This window comes from Symphalangus syndactylus, chromosome 17 (genome assembly GCF_028878055.3).
Source record: "Symphalangus syndactylus isolate Jambi chromosome 17, NHGRI_mSymSyn1-v2.1_pri, whole genome shotgun sequence".
In the NCBI taxonomy this organism is placed as follows: domain Eukaryota; kingdom Metazoa; phylum Chordata; class Mammalia; order Primates; family Hylobatidae; genus Symphalangus; species Symphalangus syndactylus.
In genome coordinates, this window is record NC_072439.2 from 62709879 (window position 1) to 62731763 (window position 21885).

Here is a 21885-nt window from a genome sequence, read left to right on the forward strand (position 1 = left end):
CTACTAAACCATGCTCCTCTGCATGTCTGAACCTTCAGGTTCCTCTAGATTTCTAGCACCTGAAAGAAAACAAAACTGCAGCATCACCCAGGTAGGCCTCTCCTAATCTTACTCATTCACAGAGAATTTCCCCTTTGAGTCACCATGGCATTGGCTGGTTACTCATACCACAAATCCCTCAGGATTGGCTGGGACTGCAAATAAAATACTGTTTGCCCATAATCAAGTTGATAAGCTACAACATAAACACATCTAGGTTCTTGTTCTTAGAATACAGCATGTAGCATTTGCTTTCTTCTTTCTTCCTAACATTTTCATGCAAGATCCAGAAAGGACACATTGTCTCTGGCCATTCGAAGAAAGGAAGAAAGAAAGAAAAAAAAGGTATTTAAAGAGAGAGAGAGAAAAAGGCTGAAATGGGCTTGCTGGGTTCTAAAAATCCCCAAACCAAACAAGCCCAAATTCTTCTTTTGGGACTTGACTCAGCTGGGAAGTCTACTCTCCTTTATAAATTAAAGCTTGCTAAGGATATTACTACCATCCCTACAATAGGTTTCAATGTGGAGATGATCGAGTTGGAAAGGAACCTTTCGCTTACAGTCTGGGATGTTGGAGGACAAGAGAAAATGAGAACTGTTTGGGGCTGTTACTGTGAGAACACCGATGGGCTGGTGTATGTTGTGGACAGTACAGACAAACAGCGACTGGAAGAGTCTCGGAGACAGTTTGAGCACATTTTGAAGAATGAACACATTAAAAATGTGCCTGTTGTTCTATTAGCCAACAAACAGGACATGCCTGGAGCTCTGACTGCTGAGGACATCACCAGAATGTTCAAAGTGAAGAAGCTTTGCAGTGACCGGAACTGGTATGTGCAACCCTGCTGTGCCCTCACAGGGGATGGGCTGGCCCAGGGGTTCAAGAAATTAACTGGATTTGTGAAGAGCCACATGAAATCAAGAGGAGACACTTTGGCATTCTTCAAGCAGAACTGAGGCTGTGAAAAATCCAAGTCTCTACAGAGACACTGATGAAGTTGAAAGGGTAACTGTTTTTCCATGCCAAATGAGGAAATCAAATTAATGAGTTGACAAACTTTTCCTGAGATGTTATTTCATCTACATTTAGTTAAACAACTTAGCATGATATCTAGAAAATATTTATTTTCAGCCAGGAACTTTAGCAAACTGTGGCAATGATCACTGGGAATGAAAATGTGTAATGTTCTACAAATCTTTTTATCACATTGGATGACTTTGAATATAGTAGTCACATTTGGGACCAAATAAATTATTGCATTATTAATTTTATATGACTACTAGAACGAAGTTTTAGTAAGCTGTCTGCTAATAGAGTTAGAATTCTTCCAGATTGTTTCCAGCTGTAACAGGTATTGAATTTCCACCACGCTCCTATGTAATAGCTGGGTGGTGTAAAAAATGAACTTCAAATTATGGAGTGGAAAAAGTGTAACGTTAATATCTTGTAAATTCATATTCCCTATTAGATAAAGCTTTCTTATTCCCTAATTAAAGCTTTTCTTCTGGATTCCTGTCAGCTTTTTGAAATCTATTGCTGGGAACTTCCTGCAGTGAATCTTAAACAATGAACTTCAGGCTGCTAATTGCTCAGAGGCTGTGTTCTGCCATAGGGAGCAGAAGTGTATAAACTTAAAGGTCTGGTGATCGGGGTAGCACCTTGGAGTTTAGGGCAAGATCTGGGCTCAGGGCTTAGCTCTAGGCTATAGCCCCGAGTCTTGCTTCCTTGGAATTCAGTTTAACAGCATTGCTTGGAAACATATGTGCAGCTCATTGTACTGATCAAACAGGAACCAGACCTAGACTTTGCTCTCAGAGACCTACAATTCACAGCAGGAAACAACATAAAGCTAGTAGCTAGAGTAGGGCAATAAGTGCTAAGTGCGATTGCAGGAGATACTCTTTTTAACCAGGGAAACAAGAAATGCTTCATGCAGGAGATCGTATTTTAGAGGGTCCCTCACTCCCAGTGACCCTACAAAGGTACAGGTTAGTCACTGGAAGTTCCCATCACTAGGAAACTTCCTAGAGGCATTGGACAGGAGGGCAGGTGAGTGGGCAAAGAAGTTGGAGATTGGAATGGAATTCCCCTGAGAAGCTCAGAACTCTCAGGGAGGCCCTGGTACAAACTGACAACACTTTCCTCCTACTCCACTTCCAACAAGGCTCATTTGGGGCTGGAAGCAGAGCTCAAGCATCTGTAGCAGCCCCTAGGACTCCAAATCTTAAGGTCACTGAGGTAAAAAAAAAAAAAGGGGGGTATAATAAACCAAGGGTGCCAGCCCTTGGATTCCTCTTATGATTTTCTTCTCTCATCTTAGCTATTTGTTCAGCAAAGATCTGAGCACTACCTTCTGTGCTACATGGTAGAGATTCAAATAATAAACTAGACATACAAGTAATAATAGTTACTGTGGGATGAATACCTGTGGGTGCCAGGCACTGTGTGCTAAACACCTTCATACATCTTCCCATTTAATGTTCACAACTGCCCGAAGAGAAATAGGCATTATCTAAATTTTAAAGATGAGTGTACCGAGTCTAAACAAGATTATACAACAACCACCACAAAAAAACTACTTGGTATTTAACTGAGGAGTAGCAGCAGAGCCAAGATTCAAATTCAGGTGTGTCTGACTCCAGGGTGTGTGCTGTTATGTGTCCTGACATTGTTTTACAAATAAGGTATAGTCTCTGTCTTCAGTGAACTTACCACATGCAATTAAGAATAAATCAGGCCAACATATATTACTTTTATAATAAAAAGGTTCTTAGAAAAAATAAACTAGGCAGAATAAATTAAGTTCAATAACAGAGATATAAAAAACATGGAAGACTGGAAAAAAGTTTCTGATTTCAGGAAGATCTCGGGGTTGGCAATGTTAAATGTTTCATAGTAGAGTTTTTCCTGTTTCAGAATATAATTAAAATCTCAAATATATATCTTCCCTTACAATTTCTCTGTGTGTGTTTTTATGGAATCTTCTTAGTAATCTTAAATTGGAAGTCACTAACTTACTTAAAAAAAAATGCCCTCTGGTGCTCGTGTATCTTGGTAATCTGAATTAAGTAAAGCCCCTTATGGCCCAGTCTTGGCATGATGTAAAAGTTGAAGAAAACAGCCTGTTAAAATACTGAAAGGAACTCAAATCTTCACTTCAGAAAGCCCCTGGGTGTACGTGTTGGGTGTGGTGGGCAAATACATTCTTCACGTAGAACAAAACTTATAAAGTACTGCTTTTTCCTGTCATTTCAACATCTCCCCCCAGTGTAACAGCTACTCCTTAAAATCTCTGTTCATATTCTCCCCAGAACGTGTACCCTCCTCATGCTTTACTCCTTTCTTCCCTGGGATCCAGGGTTCCAGTCTATTTTCCTTCATCAGTCACTTGCTTTCTTTTCTTTTTTTTTTTGAGACGGAGTCTCACTCTGTCGCCCAAGCTGGAGTGCAGTGGCACGATCTCGGCTCACTGCAACCTCCACCTCCAGGGTTCAAGCGATTCTCCTGCCTCAGCCTCCCGAGTAGCTGAGACTACAGGTGCGCACCACCATGCCTGGCTAATTTTTGTATTTTTTAGTAGAGACTGGGTTTCACCACGTTGGCCTAGCCAGGCTGGTCTGGAAGCTTTCTTTTTGAGTTAATTTTATCAGTCTTTATTTGGCAATTCCCTCCTGCTCTCTGCAGTATGATCTTGTCCGCCCTCCAACACACACACACACACACACACACACACACACACACGCACATGTGCACACACACAGCTGTGCAGTCTTCACCCTGGTCTACTAATAAAGCCCGAGGGACGGGAAAAAACTAAGTGGACAATAGCAAAATATTTCTTGGCAGATGAGAGGAAAGAGGCTTGATATTTATTATTTTCATACATTTTATTTTATTTTTATTTTGTGCATTCCTTCCAGATGTTTATCTTTATATTTTTATTTTACTTTGTGTATTCTTTAAAATGAATTTTATTGTGTATATTTGAGGTTTATGTTAATGATGTTTTGGGACACATATAGATACTAAAATGATTACTATAGTAAAGCAAATTAACATATCTATCATCTCACATTGTGACTTTCTTGTGTGTGACAAGAGTAACTAAAATCTACTTATTAATATGTAACAAAAATCCCAAATACCATGCAATTTTACTCCGTCATTTATCTGTAACAAGGTAAAACTTTTAACTTATCAAAATAGCATGCTGCCATAGATTTAATAGTAGCAAAAGCATAACACTTCTGAAATATTCCTTGGCTAAAATCTTAAATCTTTGAGATTAAGGTAAATATCAGTTAAATTTTCTCAAAAGTGAATATCAGATAAATATTTCTATCTGATTTTCTAAGTATTGTAGATGAAAAAAATCTTGACAGGGCATAAGAATAAATAATGGTGAATAAATAAAACACCCACAGTGACTGATGTGTGTGTGTGTGTCTGTGTGTGTACATACACACACATATACATATATATATTTTTAAGACAGAGTCTCGCTCTGTCTCGCCCTGTCTCACCCAGGCTGGAGTGCAGTGGTGGGATCTCGGCTCACTGCAGCCTCCATCTGTCGGGTTCAAGCGATTCTCCTGTCTCAGCCTCCCGAGTAGCTGACACTACAGGCGTGTGCCACAATACCCGGGTAATTTTGTATTTTTGGTACAGAAGGGGTTTTCACCATGTCGGCCAGGTTGGTCTCAAACTCCTGACCTCAGGTGATCTGATCTCCTCGGCCTCCCAAAGTACTGGAATTACAGGCATGAGCCGCTGTGCTCGGCCGTGACTGACATACATTAAAGTTAATTTGTTAGTTTAAAAAGCCGAACATGACTATGTTCTGATAATGAACAAACTGGGTTTTACCAAACTAAGGAAGACCAGGTATGGAAAGAGCCCTGCAGTTCCAGCTCCCAGTAGGTGGTACTGAGGGGCAGTCTGGGAGGCCGACTGAATTCCTGCAGTGTGTTGACTATGCGGAGGAACGAACCTAAAAAGAGCGACCCTCAGCTGTGTTCTGCTTTGCAAACCTGGAGTTGGCCGGCTCTTGCTTGCAAGAGCTCTCTCACCACAGAGATGGAGACAGAGACACAGAGGGACAGCCAGAAATGGAGAGACCTCCTTTGGCAGTGCCAATGAATATTTTAACGTAATAACATAACCTAATAGTTTCACAGGGGTTCCAGTCTACCAGATTTTCAGCGCAGTGTTGAATTACTTTAAGCATAAGATACCACACTTTACCTTGAAAGTACCACACAAATAGAAAAGATGGTTATTAGATGACTTAACCGTATGAGTAGTATTTTCACAAATATTATCTCATTTTGTTCTCTCAAAATCTTATGACGGAGGCATAACAAACATCAACCCTGTTTTAAGGATATGAGGAAACTAATTAAGCAGTTACCAAACCTAGTCCTCTGATTTCCAAGATAAAAAAAACACACACATAGGTTGGGCGCGGTGGCTCACGCCTGTAATCTTACACTTTGGGAGGCTGAGGCAGTCAGATTACGAGGTCAAGAGATCGAGACCATCCTGGCCAACATGGTGAAACCCCGTCTCTACTAAAAATACAAACATTAGCTGGGCCTGGTGGCACATGCATGAAGTCCCAGCTACCTGGGAGGCTGAGGCAGGAGAATCACTTGAACCCGGGAGGCAGAGGTTGCAGTGAGCCGAGGTTGCGCCACTGCACTCCAGCCTGGTGACAGAGTGAGACTCTGTCTCAAACAAACAAACACACACATGTAAATATTATGTTACAATGAATTTAGCTATAGTGTGGCACATACAGGTTTTACTATTAAATCTCTTTGTTTCTAGAAACTAAATGGGTCTATGGGATACGGTGTTTCTTGGGCCAAAAACCTAAAAGATATCTTCCTTTCCCCCTTGTATCCTACACCCACCAGTAAATCCTGTCAGTTCACCCTTCAAAATACCTCTCCCTTCTGACCACTTCTGAATCTCACTACCACGAGGCCACCACCAATTCTCGCCTGGATGACTGCATTCTCCACATAGAATTCTGCCAAGAAGGTCTTCTAAAAATGAACATCTGATTACGTCATTCACCTGCTTTAAACCTCTCCATTCACTTCTTTCCCTAGCTGATGTCCACTTTCTATTTATCCCACCTCTCTCCCCATCCAGCCACACCTGCCTCAATGCCCTTCTGTCACTCCCAGCTCATTACTGCCCACAGCTCTTAAACTTGCTGTTCTCCAACTCAGAATACACTTTCCTCAGGTCTTCAAATTTTGTAGGTCTTCAACCAAAAGTGTAGAGGGGTGTTTTCTGAATCCTCATGTAAATGAGCCTTACACTCCCTGCCATTCCCTAACTCTAATTTACTCATGTACTTTCTTTTTCTTTCTTTCTTTCTTTTTTTTTTTTTTGAAATGGAGTCTCTCCCTGTCACTCAGGCTGGAGTGCAGTGATGCGATCTCGGCTTACTGCAACCTCCGCATCCAAGGTTCAAGCGATTCTCCTGCCTCAGCCTCCTGAGTAGCTGGGACTACAGGTGCGTGCCACCATGCCCGGCTAATTTTTGTATTTTTAATAGAGACAGGGTTTCACCATGTTGGTCAGACTGGTCTTGAACTCTTGACATTGTGATCCGCCCACCTCGGCCTCCCAAAGTGCTGGGATTACAGGCGTGAGCCACAGCACCTGGCCTACTCATGTACTTTCCTATTGTTTCTTTCCCACCCTAGAAAGTATGCTTCAAAGAGCAGGGACTTTGTGTCTTATTCACTGTTGTATCCTAGAATTGTGCTTAAGACATAAGAGGTATTTAAAAGATATTTGTAGAACAAATAAAGGAATGCTCTGAACCCTAAAGTGAGGCCTTATCAGGGCCTGCAGCTGCCTCTTGGTGACAGAATATGGATCCAACAATGGAAAGTGAAAAGCATGGCAGATTGGGACCTAGGACAGTTCCATTCTAATCTCAGGATACCATAGGCAAGTCCTTCCTCTCAGGAGCAGTGTGCTATACTAAAACGAATACAGGCTTTGGAATCATAACTGGGTAGGAATGCTGGTTGTCACCTGCTTTGGCTTTTAGGCAGATTACCTCTCTGAGTCAGTTTTCTCAACTAGAACAGTGACTTGAACCAGAAAGAACCTTTTATTGTGTTAAGCCATGGGGATCTGGAAGTTGTTATAACCCCTGCTGTTAAATGACGCTAATAAACTAGAATCATGGTCCCTGCTCCTCCTTTGTGTACCTAGACCCTCCTTTTTCCAATTTTCTCTTCTTTGCAAATCCCCTTACCTGTCTCCTTCTACCCAATCTGGCTAGCAGCCTCATTTGACTCATCCCAGAACAGGCAGGGAAGAGGGAATTTAATTTTTCCTCAACTTTTTATTTTAAAAAATGCCAAACCTTAAAAAGTTGAAAGAGAGAGTAAAATTAACACCAATGTACTTTTCACTGAAATTCACCAATCATTACAATTTTGCCATATTTGGGCTGCTTTTCTCTTCCTGTTTCTCTCTCTTTTTCTCTCCCCGCTACTCTCTTCCGCTACACACACACACACACACACACACACACACACAGTTGCAATCATCCTGACACTTCACACGTAAGTACTTTATCGTGTATCTCCTTAGAATCACCCTTCTCCTATGTAAACATATTTGGGCTTCTTTTCTCTTCCTGTATCTCTCTCTCTCTCTCTTTATATCCCCCCTCCCACCTCCCGCTACACATGCACACACACACACACACACACACACACAGTTGCAATCACCCTGACACTTCACACGTAAATACTTTATCGTGTATCTCCTTAGAATTGACCTTCTCCTATATAACCACAATGCCATTAATTTACACATAAAATTTCAAGCACTAATTAAATGTTATCAAACAGTCTATAACCAAATTCCCCCAGGATACCCAATATCATCTATAGAACTTGTTTGATCCAGAATCTATTGCATTTGGCTATGTCACTTTTAATTTAGAATATTTTCCCCACCTTTTCCTAGTTTTTCATGTCCTAGAAATTTTTAAGGAGTTCAAGTCAGACAATTTATGTCCCACAGTCTGGATTTGTGTTTCTTCATGATTAGATTCAGGTTAAATATTTTAGGCAAGAATATTCTACAGATGCTATTGTACTTCCCACTGTATCCACTAGGGAATACATAGTGTCAGTTTGTCCTATTATTGGTGACACTAAATTTATTACTAGCTTTTCCCATGATAAAAATATAATTGTTTTCCTCTGCTGTTAATAAGTGATTTGATATGTATTTGTAATGATAAATATGATCTTTTGAGAGCTTATGAATATCCCATTCACCAAAAGCCTTTCACTTAATGGTTTTGGCCTCCATTGATGATCTTTACCTGAATCAGTTATTGCATTGGGAACTACAAAATGGTGATTTCCCCCTAAATCTATAATTCCTTGACATTTGCTAGCTGGCATTCCTCTATAAATATGAGCTTTATCACCCTTCTCCATCATTTATCTCTCTCTCTTTCTCATCACTATGGACTCACAGACACTTTGTAATTTCAAAGTTTTATAATTCAGTGCTGTTCAAAGTCAGGTCCATGGATCAGCATCACCAGCATTGCCTGTGAGCTGCTTAGAAATGTAAATTCCTGCTCCCTCCCTCTCCACCACCCCAGACTAACTAATCAGAATCTTGGTTGGGGGTAGGGGGTGTCCAGGAATTTGTGTTATGACCAACACTATTATACAGTCCTCCCTCAGTATCCATTGAGAATTGGTTCCAAGACCTCCTCAGGTATACCAAAATCTGAGGATACTCAAATCCTTGATATAAATGGCATAGTATTTGCATATAATCAACCCACATCCTCCCATACACTTTAAATCATTTTTAGATTACTTATAATACCTAATACAATGTAAATGCTATGTAAATAGTTGTTATACTGTATTGTTTAAGGAACAATGACAAGAAAAAGGGTCTGTATATGTTCAGAACAGACACAATTTGATATGTATTTGAAATGATAAATATGATCTTTTGAGAGCTTATAAATATCCCATTCCCCAAAAGCCTTTCACTTAATGGTTTTGGCCTCCATTGATGATCTTTACCTGAATCAGTTATTGCATTGGGAACTACAAAATGGTGATTTCCCCCTAAATCTATAATTCCTTGACATTTGCTAGCTGGCATTCCTCTATAAATATGAGCTTTATCACCCTTCTCCATCATTTATCTCTCTCTCTTTCTCATCACTATGGACTCACAGACACTTTGTAATTTCAAAGTTTTATAATTCAGTGCTGTTCAAAGTCAGGTCCATGGGTCAGCATCACCAGCATTGCCTGTGAGCTGCTTAGAAATGTAAATTCCTGCTCCCTCCCTCTCCACCACCCCAGACTAACTAATCAGAATCTTGGTTGGGGGTAGGGGGTGTCCAGGAATTTGTGTTATGACCAACACTATTATACAGTCCTCCCTCAGTATCCATTGAGAATTGGTTCCAAGACCTCCTCAGGTATACCAAAATCTGAGGATACTCAAATCCTTGATATAAATGGCATAGTATTTGCATATAACCAACCCACATCCTCCCATACACTTTAAATCATTTTTAGATTACTTATAATACCTAATACAATGTAAATGCTATGTAAATAGTTGTTATACTGTATTGTTTAAGGAACAATGACAAGAAAAAGGGTCTGTATATGTTCAGAACAGACACAATTTGATATGTATTTGAAATGATAAATATGATCTTTTGAGAGCTTATGAATATCCCATTCACCAAAAGCCTTTCACTTAATGGTTTTGGCCTCCATTGATGATAAGCTTTAAATATGAGCTTTAAAGCTCATGCCCAGGCTGGAGTGCAGTGGCGTGATCTCAGCTTACTGCAGCCTCCGCCTCCCAGGTTCATGCCATTCTCCTGCCCCAGCCTCCCGAGTAGCTGGGACTACAGGCGTCTGCCACCATGCCTTGGCTAATGTTTTGTATTTTTAGTAGAGACGGGGTTTCCCGTGTTAGCCAGGATGGTTTCAATCTCTTATCCTCGTGATCCACCCGCCTCGGCCTCCCAAAATGCTGGGATTACAGGCGTGAGCCACCACGCCCAGCCAACAAACTGATTCTTACACATCTCTCCTCAAGTTATACGTAAGGTATAATATAATACAACATTGTACTTCTAAGTCAGATTGGACTTTCTTTCACTTTAAAGCATTTTTCCACTCGAGTTTAATGTACCTACTTTAATTGCCTATGAATGAGGAACATAAGAGACCGTAGTGACAGCACCAGCTTCTGTTTACAATGGGATAACCCCCAGTAGCCTCATAGTTTTATTTCTGCTCTTGCTTTAATAATGTATTTTACATGTATTCTAAAATTTAATACAACATAAAAATGCACATATCCCAATTTGTAAAAATTCATATATAGAATATATAAAATACATAAAATATCTAGGTAGCTGTACATAGGTGACTGGAATTCTGTACAGTTCTCAATATTTTCCAAGGTTTCTACAGTGAGCATGTGTTACTTGTATATTCGGGGATAACACACTTTATTTTTAAAGGAGCTGTTTAATCTTCATAGCGTATGTAAAACACGAGTGGACAATGCATGTATGGCCTTAGAATTGTCATTTCAAATGCATTAATCTAAAGTATTAAGAAGTTCTTTTAAAGACCAGAGTATTGTAATGTATAGACACATGGGGGCACTGTAACCAAGTATTAATAATTAAAGAAAAACAAATCCGATAACCAAAACAGTTAACATGTATTGAAAATTCACTGTAGACCAAGTTCTGTTCTTAGCATTTATACGTATTATCTCATTTAATCCTCACATTAAATCTGTGGAGTAACCTTATTATCCCCATTAGTACAGTGAAGAGATCTGAGACTCCACCTAAAATTGTGAAAAGCATTTACTGTGGTCTTTTATACATAATCAAGCTTTCACTATCAGTTGTTTGGTGAGAACTCTATACTGTGCTTCTGTGCAGTTTAATTCTCTCTTAAGCCATGGCCTGCTTCATATTATCAAATGCTTTCTCAGCCGGGTGCAGTGGCTCATGCATGTAATCTCAGCATTTTGGGAGGCTGAGGCGGACAGATCACTTGAGATCAGGAGTTTGAGACCAGCCTGGCCAATATGGCGAAACCCCATCTGTACCAAAAATACAAAAATTAGCTGGGCGTGGTGGTGTGCGCCCGTAGTCCCAGCTACTCAGGAGGCTGAGTCAGGAGAATCACTTGAACCCAGGAGGTGGAGGTTGCAGTGAGCCGAGATTGCACCACTGTAATCCAGCCTGGGCAACAAGAAGAAGGAAACTCCATCTCAAAAAAAAAAAAAAAGAAAGAAAAAAACAAAAACCAAAAACTAAAAAAACCCAAATACTTTCTCTATTGCTCTACTTGGAGTCTAAGGACAGCTAGGGAGCAGAGAATCGATATTTAATAAAATTTGGTTTCTTCATCAGAAATATATCATAAAATTACAGAAAGTTAGAAAAAATGGGTAAATATAACTATTAGCATTTTGCTGCATTTTCTTGCAGTCTTAATTCTTCTTCAGTGTGTATATAATTCAATGTATCATTTAAAATTATATTTATTTTTTAACAGATAAATAAAAATTGTATAGATTTATGATGTACAATGTGACATTTTGAAATATGTATACAGTTTGGGATGGCTCAATTAATATATGCATTACCTCACATACTTATTTTTCTGTGGTGAGAACACAAAATCTACTCTGTTAGTGATGCTCAGTTATGCAATACATTGTTATAAACTATAATCACCATGCTGTACAATAGAGCTCCTGAACTCATTCCTCCTGAGTAAAATTTGTATCTTTTGACCGATATCTACCTGCACCAAGCCTGGTAATCACTATTCTACTCTCTGCTTCTATGAGTTCAACTTTTTAAGATTCCACATTTATGTGAGATCATGTAGTATTTGTCTCAATATATCATTTTTGATAATTTGGTAATTCGATTTTTTTCTTCTATCATCACATTCACATATTATGTAACTTTACCATGTTATATATCTTTTAGAACCATCAATTTTCAGTGTTACCTCATTTCCAATGTAGTAGACATATCATATTAAATGTTTAGGTAGTTGCACACAGTTACATGTTTTTAACCATTTCTCTACCATTAGTTTTTTACATTGCAGCCAATTTTTCATGTGGTAAGTAATTCAGCAAAAATATTTTCATGCATGTACTGCTGCCCCCATATTTATTACTTCACTCAGCAAATATTGATTGAAAACCTAATAAATACCAGGCCCTGTGTTAAGTACTGAGTTTGGGATTATTCCCCTAGGATAGTAGTTCAATGTTGAAAAGTGAGAACATGTTTTATGCCTCAATACATATTGCCAAATTGCTTTCTAAAAATCAATGTCAGATTAATCTAAATGAATTCTTTAAAAAGACAGAAAGTAAAAAAGAGGCATGAAAACTTTGTCATTAGATGACTAATGACTATAGCATTATTACATCAAAGTAAGTAGATACATTTGTCAGAATTCAAATTACTAACAGTATGAAAAAAATTAGTGCCAAAATTAGTAGCAGTTTTTACCCAATTATAACTCAAAGTCCAGGCACAATAAATAAAAATATTGTTAAACTGGACTATGTAAAAATGAAAGAAATTGCAGCAAACATAAACAAAGTCAAAAGACAAATGTTATAAAATGTTAATATTAGAATTAATATATATCGTAGACCAGGATCTTACGTTCCTAATATAAAAGAACACAAAAATCAAGAAAAAAGAACCAAAACCTTCTAGAAAAATGTACAAAAAGCATGCACACAGTTAATAAATGATATTCAAATGGCCCTTTAGTATGTCAGAATCCTCAGCTGCTTCTTCTTGCATTAGAGAAATGCAAATTATTACTACATTTAGACACTATTTCTCACAAGGTTGCAAAAATGTGTAAGTTTGATACCATTCTATAATTCTGTTAGTGAGGCTGTCGGAAAATGAATACTCTCATCAAATGCTGGTGGAAATACAAAATGGCATGACCTCTTTGGAGGAGAATTTAGCAAAATCTAACAAAGCCACAATTGCACTTACCTTTTAATGTAGCAATCTCATTTGTAGGAATTTTTCCTGAAGATACATAACCATACACCCGAAGAAACATATGTGCAGGGTTATTCATTGTGGCATTCTTCATAATAGCGAAATGTTGGAAGTAACCTAAACGTTCTTCTATAGGAGACTGATTTTTTTTTAAGGTATATTCCAAGAGTGAAAAACTATTCAGCCAAACAAAGAATGAGAAAGGGACATGCCAAAAGGAAACTAAAAGGGCCAAGAGGCAATGACACCCAGCAGCAGTGAGTATACCTAAAGCCCAGATCTTGGTTTCTAAATATTAGTCCCTACTGACAGGAACCTGAGCTCTTTGGAGAAATGACAGTTCAGGTCAGGGGCAGGTAAAGTGGGCCTACAACTCTCTTGTGCCAGAGAACAAGAAAGAACCCAAAGACTGATAGAGACAGGTCAAAAGGTTACTAGAGCAGCTTAAAGGGACTCCAGCTTAAAGGGCCAAATCCGAGACAATTTGAGCATCAAAACAGAATACAGGGCTGGGTGCGGTGGCTCATGTCTGTACTCCCAGCACTTTCGGAGGCTGAGGTGGGCAGATCACTTGAGGTCAGTAATTCAAGACCAGCCTGGCCAACATGGCAACACCTTGTCACTACCAAAAAATACAAAAAATTAACTGGGTGTGGTGGCACGCGTCTGTAGTCCCAGCTACTCGGGAGGCTGAGGCGCGATAATTGCTTGAACCTGGAAGGCCAAGGTTGCAGTGAGCCAAGATCATGCTACTGCACTCCAGCCTGGGTGACAACACGACACTCTGTCTGAAAAAAAAAAAAGAAGAAGAAGAATATAGAATGGGCACCATGGCTCATGCCTGTAATCCTAGCACTTTGGGAGGCCGAGGCAGGCAGACCATCTGAGGTCAGGAGTTCTAAACTAGCCTGGCCAAAATGGCGAAACCCTGTCTCTACTAAAAATACAAAAGTTAGCCAGGCATGGTGGCATGTGCCTGTAATCCCAGCTACTCAGGCTGCTTGAACCCAGGAGATGGAAGTCGCAGTGAGCCAAGATCACACCACTGCACTCCAGCCTGGGTGACAGGGCGAGACTCTGTCTAAAAAAAAAAAAAATTTACCATAAAAAAACACATTACCATATATATATTGTAATGGATAACATACATTAAATAAACAAAAATAAAACCCATAAATCCATAGTGATATTCATTGAAAATATAAGAAGAAGCAAAGGAAAGAAAAAGTTTGGGGTGGGGAGAAAGGAAAGCTCTTTTAGCAGTCCATCGCCTTAACCACTCGGCCACCTCGTCCCAGGAAAGCTCTTTTATACAGAAAAAGTAGAGGGCATGATAGAATTGGAAAGCTACTATTTTGCAACTGCAAAGCAGTAACTGACTCTGAGTATATTAACGTGATTTTCTGAAATATCTTCTGGTTCTAAGACTAACAGAGTTTGCAATGGAAAGCCTTGATAAGATAAGGGAAAAGCTGTGAAATTCTTTAGTATGTTTTTCTTTTCTCTCCAAAGCTGAAAATCATTATTTACAAGTCCAATATGAGGCAGATTCCTAGTTTCGTCACTTTGAATTCTTTATATCTTTGGTTAAGTGGCTACAAAGTATATTGAAACTACTTTGCTAAAGGAGGCTTCATCATAAACAAAGTCAAAAGACACATGTCAATCTGGGATATATCATAGATAAAAGATAAAAGTCTAACGTTCTTAATAAAAGCTTTATATTGTTTATTGTTAAAGCAGAAGAGAAAAAGATCCTGCTTAGCCTGTTGAACCAGATAAAGCATCCCACCTCCAGCCTAAGGCATGAATTTTCTGAGGAAAGTAAAGCCTCCCAATATCTTCTTGATCTGTCTCTAAGATCAGGCTAGAGGGTAGAAGTCCATAATAATGTTGCTTTAACTTAACTCCAACTCCACAGGTCACACACTCACTTCATTCTGCCATGTCCGGTCAGTCCAGTGTACACCTGAGTCCTGGTGTACATATCAATGGTGTCCCCTTTCATTCTCAAAAGTGTCTCAGTGTGAACAATAAATTATGTGATTACCCTACTTTTGGTGGAACCCCTGATGCTTTTTAGAGAAGTCTTCAATTGGCTAATATTGAGGGGTAAATGCCAAGCTAGAGAGAAAAACAAGGAAAGACTCCGAAATATAGTAGGCAGAATAATGCTGCCTTCACCCCCCCACAGAGATGTCCGTATTCTAACCCCTAGAACTATGAATATGTTACCTCACATGGTAAAAGGAAAAAGCGATTAAGGGTGTTGAGATGAGGAGATTATCCTGAATTATCCAAGTGAGCCCAAAATAATTACATTAATCTTTAAAATCAGAGAACCTTTCCCAACTGAGTTCAGAGTTAGAAGGGGATGTGACTCTCGAAGATGCTCAGATGTTAACTGCTGGCTGTGAAGATGGAATATCAGGGCCATGAGCCAAGGAATGTGGGCAGCTTTTAGAGGCTGGGAAAAGCAAGGAAACAGGTTCTTCATTAGATCTGCCAAAAAGAAATGCAGCTCTGCTAACACCTATAAAAGCTCAAGATAATAATTTTGTGTTGTTTTAGCCATTAATTTTGTGGTAATTTGTTAAAGTAGCAACAGCATTTTTAATGAGCCTTGAAGGATCCAATGAACCATCATCCATTTGATAAATATTTAAGTCCTTATGCAGGCATGCTTTATTTTGCTGTGCTTTGTTTTATTATACTCCGCAGGTATTTTGTTTTCATAAATTGAAGGTTTGTGGCAACCCTGAATCCAGCAAGCCTATCAGCACCATTTTTCCAATAGCACTTTCTCACTTCGTGTGTATGTGATCCTTTTTGGTAATTCTCACAATATTTCAAACGTTTTCATTATTATTATATCTGTTATGGTGATCTATGATTAGTGATAATTTGATATTACTACTGTAATTGTTTTGGGGCACCTTGAACCCTGCCCGTATAAGACGGTAATCAATAAATGTTGTGTGTGTTCTCTCTGTTCCACCAACTGGCCATTCCCCCATCTCTCTCCCTCTCCTCAAGTCCACCTATACCCTGAGACACAAGAATATTGAAATTAGGCCAATTAATAACCCTACAATGGCCTCTAAGTGTTGAAGTGAAAGAGTCCATGTCTTTCACTTTAAATCAAAAGCTAGAAATGATTAAACTTAGGGAGGAAGCCATGTTGAAAAGCCAAGACAGGCCAAAAGCTAGTCCTCTGGCACCAAACAGCCAAGTTGGGAATGCAAAGAAAAAGTCCTTAAAGGAAATTAAAACTACTACTCCAATGAACATATGAATGAAAAGAAAGTGAAACAGCCTCACTGCTGATGTGGAGACAAGTTTTAGTGGTCAGGATAGAAGGTCAAACCAGCCACAGCATCCCCTTCCTCCAAAGCCTAATCCAGAGCAAGGCTTCTTGAATTCTGTGAAGGCTGAGAGAGGTGAGGAAGCTGCAGAAGAAATGTTTGAAATTAGCAGAGGTTGGTTCATGAGGTTTAAAGAAAGAAGTCATCTCTGTAACATAAAAGTGCAAGGTAAAACAGCAAGTGCTGATGGAGAAGCTGCAGCAAGTTACCTAGAAGATCTAGCAAAGATAATTGACGAAGGTGGCTACGCTAAACAATACATTTTCAATGCAGATGAAACAACCTACTATTATTGGAAGAAGATGCCATCTAGGACTTTTACAGGTAGAGAGAAGAGAAGAAGCCAATGCCTGACTTCAAAGCTTCAAACAACAGGCTGATTATTTTGTTAGGAGCTAATGCAGACAGTGAATTTAAATTGAAGCCAGTGCTCATTTACCATCCCAAGAAATCTAAGGCCCTTACAAGTTATGCTAAATCTACTCTGCCTATGCTCTCGAAATGGAGTAACAAAGACTAGATGACAGCATATCTGTTTACAGCATGGTTTACTGAATATTTTAACCTGAAATATTGAGACCTACTTCTTAGAAAAAAAGATTCTTTCAAAAGATTACTCCTCATTGAAAATGTACCTAGTCACCCAAAAGCTCTGATGGGTATACAAGGAGATTAATGTTGTTTTCATGCCTGCTAAGACAGCATCCATTTTGCAGCCCATGGATCAAGGAGTAATTTTTACTTTTAGGTCTTGTTATTTAAGAAATACATTTTGTAAAGCTATAGCTGCCATAGATAATGATTTCACTGATGAATCTGGGCAAAGTACATTGAAAAGCTTCTGGAAAGGGTTCACCGTTCTAGGTGTATTAGAGGCATTTGTGATTAGTGGAGGTTAAAATGTCAACATTAACAGGAGTTTGGAAGAAGTCGATTCCAACCCTCATGAATGACTTTGAGGGAGTTCAAGACTTCAGTGGAGGGGGTCACTGCAGATGTGATGGAAATAGCAAAAGAACTACAATTAGAAGTGGAGCCTGAAGATGTGACTGAATTTCTGCAATCTCATGATCAAACTTCAGCAAATGAGCTGTTATTTCTTATACATGAGCAAAGACAGCAGTTTCTTGAGACAGAATCTATTGAGATTTCCTTCTTGAGAGAGAAGGAAAAGAGAGCTCTTGAGTTCCTCAAAGTGGCAACTATATGCTGTATCTGAAAGTAAGAGAGTGGGGTGGGTAGGGGTGGGTCACATCTGCTCAAACACCTCACTGCTCAGAGACCAGGAAGCATAATCCCATTATGTGCTGGGAAAGGGTAAAATTGGAAATATTTGGTGAACTAAATGATTATTAAACATAAATAAATATTTATTAATTGAATTAAGGAAGCAATTTGAGTAAGTTAGAGGTCATCTGAGGAGGCCTTATCTAAGGGAAATAGAGACTAGGGAAGGAATAGGAGATGGAGTGAGGGACTAATCAGGTGTGCCAGGCATGAAAGAGCAGAATGATAGCAGATTTTCAGTCTGGATGATTATAGGAAGGGTGATGTCAATAAAAAGATAAGGTGAGAGGTGCAAGTTCGGGTGTGTGCCTATGTGTGTGCTTGTCAGGGTGCAGCTGAGACACCTGCATTTGGCCTTATGTTTTGCTTGATAAGATCTACTATCTTAGCTTCAGGCCTTTTGCCCAGTATACTCTGCTTCTCCTTTGTGTTGAGTTACTGGAGATCCAGCTAGAAATCAGAATTGGTCCCTGCTCTGTGTTGGATGGACAGGTGCCATGGGTAAGGAACATATGCAGGAATTTTAGGGATATGTAAGGTGCTTTGTGTACATTACCTAATTTAAACTTCAAAATATCTCATGAGTAAAATATGATTATCTTCCTTTTAAAGAAAAAGAATTATTAGACTATCTAGAATCCAGCTCTGCTATGTAATCTAATTTTTATAAATGCTGGTGATAAACCAGGTCTGATATATTATATGTGCAAGTTAGTTCACCCCTCTGAACCTTCGGTCTTTCCATTTTAAAAGGTGAATACTCCCTACACTGATGGTCGTGGGGACTACGGTGTTGCAAAAGGGCCAGAGAGTCCACCAGCACACCATCCTGATGTCCTCTCACCCTGCCAGGGCCTATGATCCAGAGAAAGGGGGAAGGGGCACCTAGCCCCACCCCTGGCCCTTGCAGCGAGGTGGTGTCATGCCCCTCAGCCTCCACACACTTGGGGCTGCCCTTGAGCCGCAGCCTACAGAGCAATGATTAGACCCTACTCCTGGCCCACACAACGCACTGACGTCATGCCCTACCTGCTGCTGCTGCATGCTGATGCTGGTGTCACCCTGTGGGTGTTCTCACCCCCAAGGACCCAGAATCTCATTTGTTGAGGGAGAGGCAGGCGTCAAGAGCAGTGGGGCTTGTGTGGAGTCGATGTGACATCAGCCTTAGTGACCAATAGCTCTGGCCAACTTATAGGGCCATATCTGAACCTTGGGGGCACCTTGTCTGATGGTTGCACTGAGATTGCATGCAATAGGGATTGGTTATTTCTACAGAACAATGTAGAGGCTGCCTCTCTGGAGGGGTAATGGAAGAACAACTTGACCTCTAATCTAAACTTTAAAAAAGAGTTGTATACATGTGTTGCCTCTACTCATTTCGCACTCACTCCTCAACTCATCCAACGTTAAAGATTATTTCTAAAAGGTAAAATCAGAAATCTGTGCAAATATACAAACATAAAATGAACATGTGTCAATTAACTCATTAATTAATAAAGGAACCAGTTGTCAATCTAAAATAAACAGCAGAGAGACCGACTCTCCAAAACAGAGTTAATTCGAGAATAGCAAGAAATTACCATTTGGGATGTGGGTTCTATGTCAGACCGTAGGTGCATCCAAAGAGGTTTGGGTAAGAGCAGACTTTTAAAAGAAAAAAGAATTACAGGTAACCTGCTTTGAAACAAAGACCATTGGTTACAGGGGCTTGTTGCAGGAGTTGGCATTAGCTTATTGGTGGAGACAGCCATTGTTAGGCAAGTGTCCTTGTGCAAGTGGCTTATCTGGAATACTGTGATTTTGAGGAATTTCTTGCGATAATTCGTGCTACAAACTTAGGTGCCTGAGGGCTTCTTCTCCATAGCCTCCTGGCTCCATTTCATTAGATTTGACGTAAGTGACTTCATTTTGACACTGATAACTTCACACAGTAAGACATTATGACTGTCTCAAAGAATCTTAAGAAGTACATAAATAGGCAGTAGTATTCTGGAATGAATTTCCTCCCCCAACTTCTCTCTCATCCAATGGATAAACAAGATCTTTTGACTCAGCTTCCAAATTGGATTAATCTTTTCTCAAGCTTCACAAACACCATCTTACTCTGAGCGAAATCATCTGTGGATCTGACTATTGCCTTCCAGTTGGCCTCACCTTCTGCCCCCCAAATCTGTTTGCTAGAGTTTCCAAAGTGATCTTTTTTAAAAAAAGAAGAAAAAGAACAACAATAAACTAGATCATGTTGCTTCCCTTTGTAAACTTTTCCAAGGGCTTCTTTGCTTGGAGATTTAAATCTACACTCTTTGTGCTTGCTTACAAGGAAATACGTGATCTATCTGTGCCTCTTCTCCAATATCATGTACCACTCTGTCTCCCCACAGTACTCCAGGACCTTCTGCTTAGAATGCTCTTCCTCCTGAATTTTCCACTGTCATCTCCTTTTCAATTTTAGATCTCAGCTTGAATATTGCCTTCTCAGGCCTTTCCAGACCCTGCATTCTAAACTGGCCACTCAATCATTCTTATTTAAAATGCTAAATATCAATCACTTTGATACAAGATTTGTGTATTGTCCATCTCTCCACCCCCAATTAAAATGAAAGTGCATGAGTTCAGCAAGAAAAGCTCTGACTTACGCTGTTCACAAATGTCTTCTCAGCTAATAGGACAACTAATGGAGTTCAGCATGTTATCTATTCATGTGTTGGAGTATTATCACTTATTAAGAGTTACTGTGAATATTCTCGCTGTTCTGATTTTGTAATAATCACGACAGGCTAAACATTCGCAATATTAAGACCATGCATGTATCCCTAGACCTAGTTCTTTCCCCAGGTCTGGTTTTATAAATGCTGGTGATAAACCAGGTCTGACATATTATATGATCATTTTGTGCGATCATATAATGGCTGTGATTCTAGGTTATCTTTGGTCAACCTTAAGAAAAATGACAGTACAGCTAACATAATAACTTTTGCAAAAAATCAGTGCTAATTTGCAGACTGTTGTCTAAAGAAGGGATAACCAAAGTATAGAAATTTGATGGTACCAGTTGCTATTAAATGAATTGTAAAAACTGTATATAAAAATTTAAAAATAAATAAAAACTAAGCAGTTAATCCTCATAACAAAAGGTTTAATTATTTAAAATAAGTACTACCTGAGATGCATTTACAAACTATATTAGATTATTTTATTTTTGATTAAAGAAATACTTTTGATTAAAGAAAAACGGTGTTAAAAATATTTTCTGTGCTTGATTTCCAAAGGATATTATCAAAGATGATATTTTCAAGCATTCTAATAGTTCTTTTTCTCCTTTAATTGCTTAGATCATAATCTAGAAAAATAATTTTAGGTTAATAATCCAATCAAAATTTCCTAGAATGGAACTTAAAAACTCACTATTTAGCAGACATTTTTTGCTCCGTCTCTGGCCAATCTCCATGTTAAATGAGAGAGGATTCCAAATAACACCTGGTGAAGGTGACATTTGAGTTTGGTCTTTCAGTATGAGTAGAGTGAAAATGGAAGTAGGTGAAAAGCAGAGAAACTGGTACTTTAGGCAAAGGCATGAATTCAGGTCTTGTTCTGGAGACAGAATATAAATGAGATTAGCTGGAAGGGTTGGTGGGAGCCAAAACATCAAAGGCCATAAAGCTGAGGAGTTAGAGTCTTACTCTGCATGGGAAGCCAACAGATTTTAGACTGAGTGCCATGTTCCTGTGTTGTTCGTGTTGTTGTAATGGATAAGATTGTGCAACATTAGCTAAGTAATGGACAACAACAGACCTCACATACTTAATCAAAATCAATAGGGGCCAGGTACTAGTGATTATGAACAAAAGGAGTTTCCAGTAGACCTTGGAATTACATATTAGAGCTAAAGGACATATAAAAAAATTTATTCATTTATCTTTCAGTCATTATTTATAGGGCACCAACCATGAGTCAGGCACACAGGGAGATCTCTAAGCTATTTTCAGTATGTTGAAAGAACTTAAAATTGTCTATTTCCTCTCAAAAGGCTGAGTAGGGTGATTAAAATTTCTTGTTTGTTTGCTTTGGGTT

At 39.2% G+C, this 21885-nt stretch overlaps 1 protein-coding gene and 1 non-coding gene across 2 annotated transcripts; both read left to right on the top strand.

Annotated features, from left to right (window-relative positions):
* The first annotated feature begins 229 nt into the window (after window positions 1-229).
* Window positions 230-1529, top strand: ARL14 (ADP ribosylation factor like GTPase 14). The gene has a single exon (XM_063622306.1). The coding sequence runs from the start codon at window positions 417-419 to the stop codon at window positions 993-995; it is 579 nt and encodes a 192-aa protein (XP_063478376.1). The 5' UTR covers window positions 230-416; the 3' UTR covers window positions 996-1529.
* Window positions 1530-20546: 19017 nt separating this feature from the next.
* LOC134733378 (small nucleolar RNA SNORA72) lies at window positions 20547-20678 on the top strand. Its single transcript, XR_010116824.1, has one exon. It is a non-coding gene; the product is annotated as a small nucleolar RNA SNORA72 (small nucleolar RNA).
* The last annotated feature ends 1207 nt before the right edge of the window (window positions 20679-21885 follow it).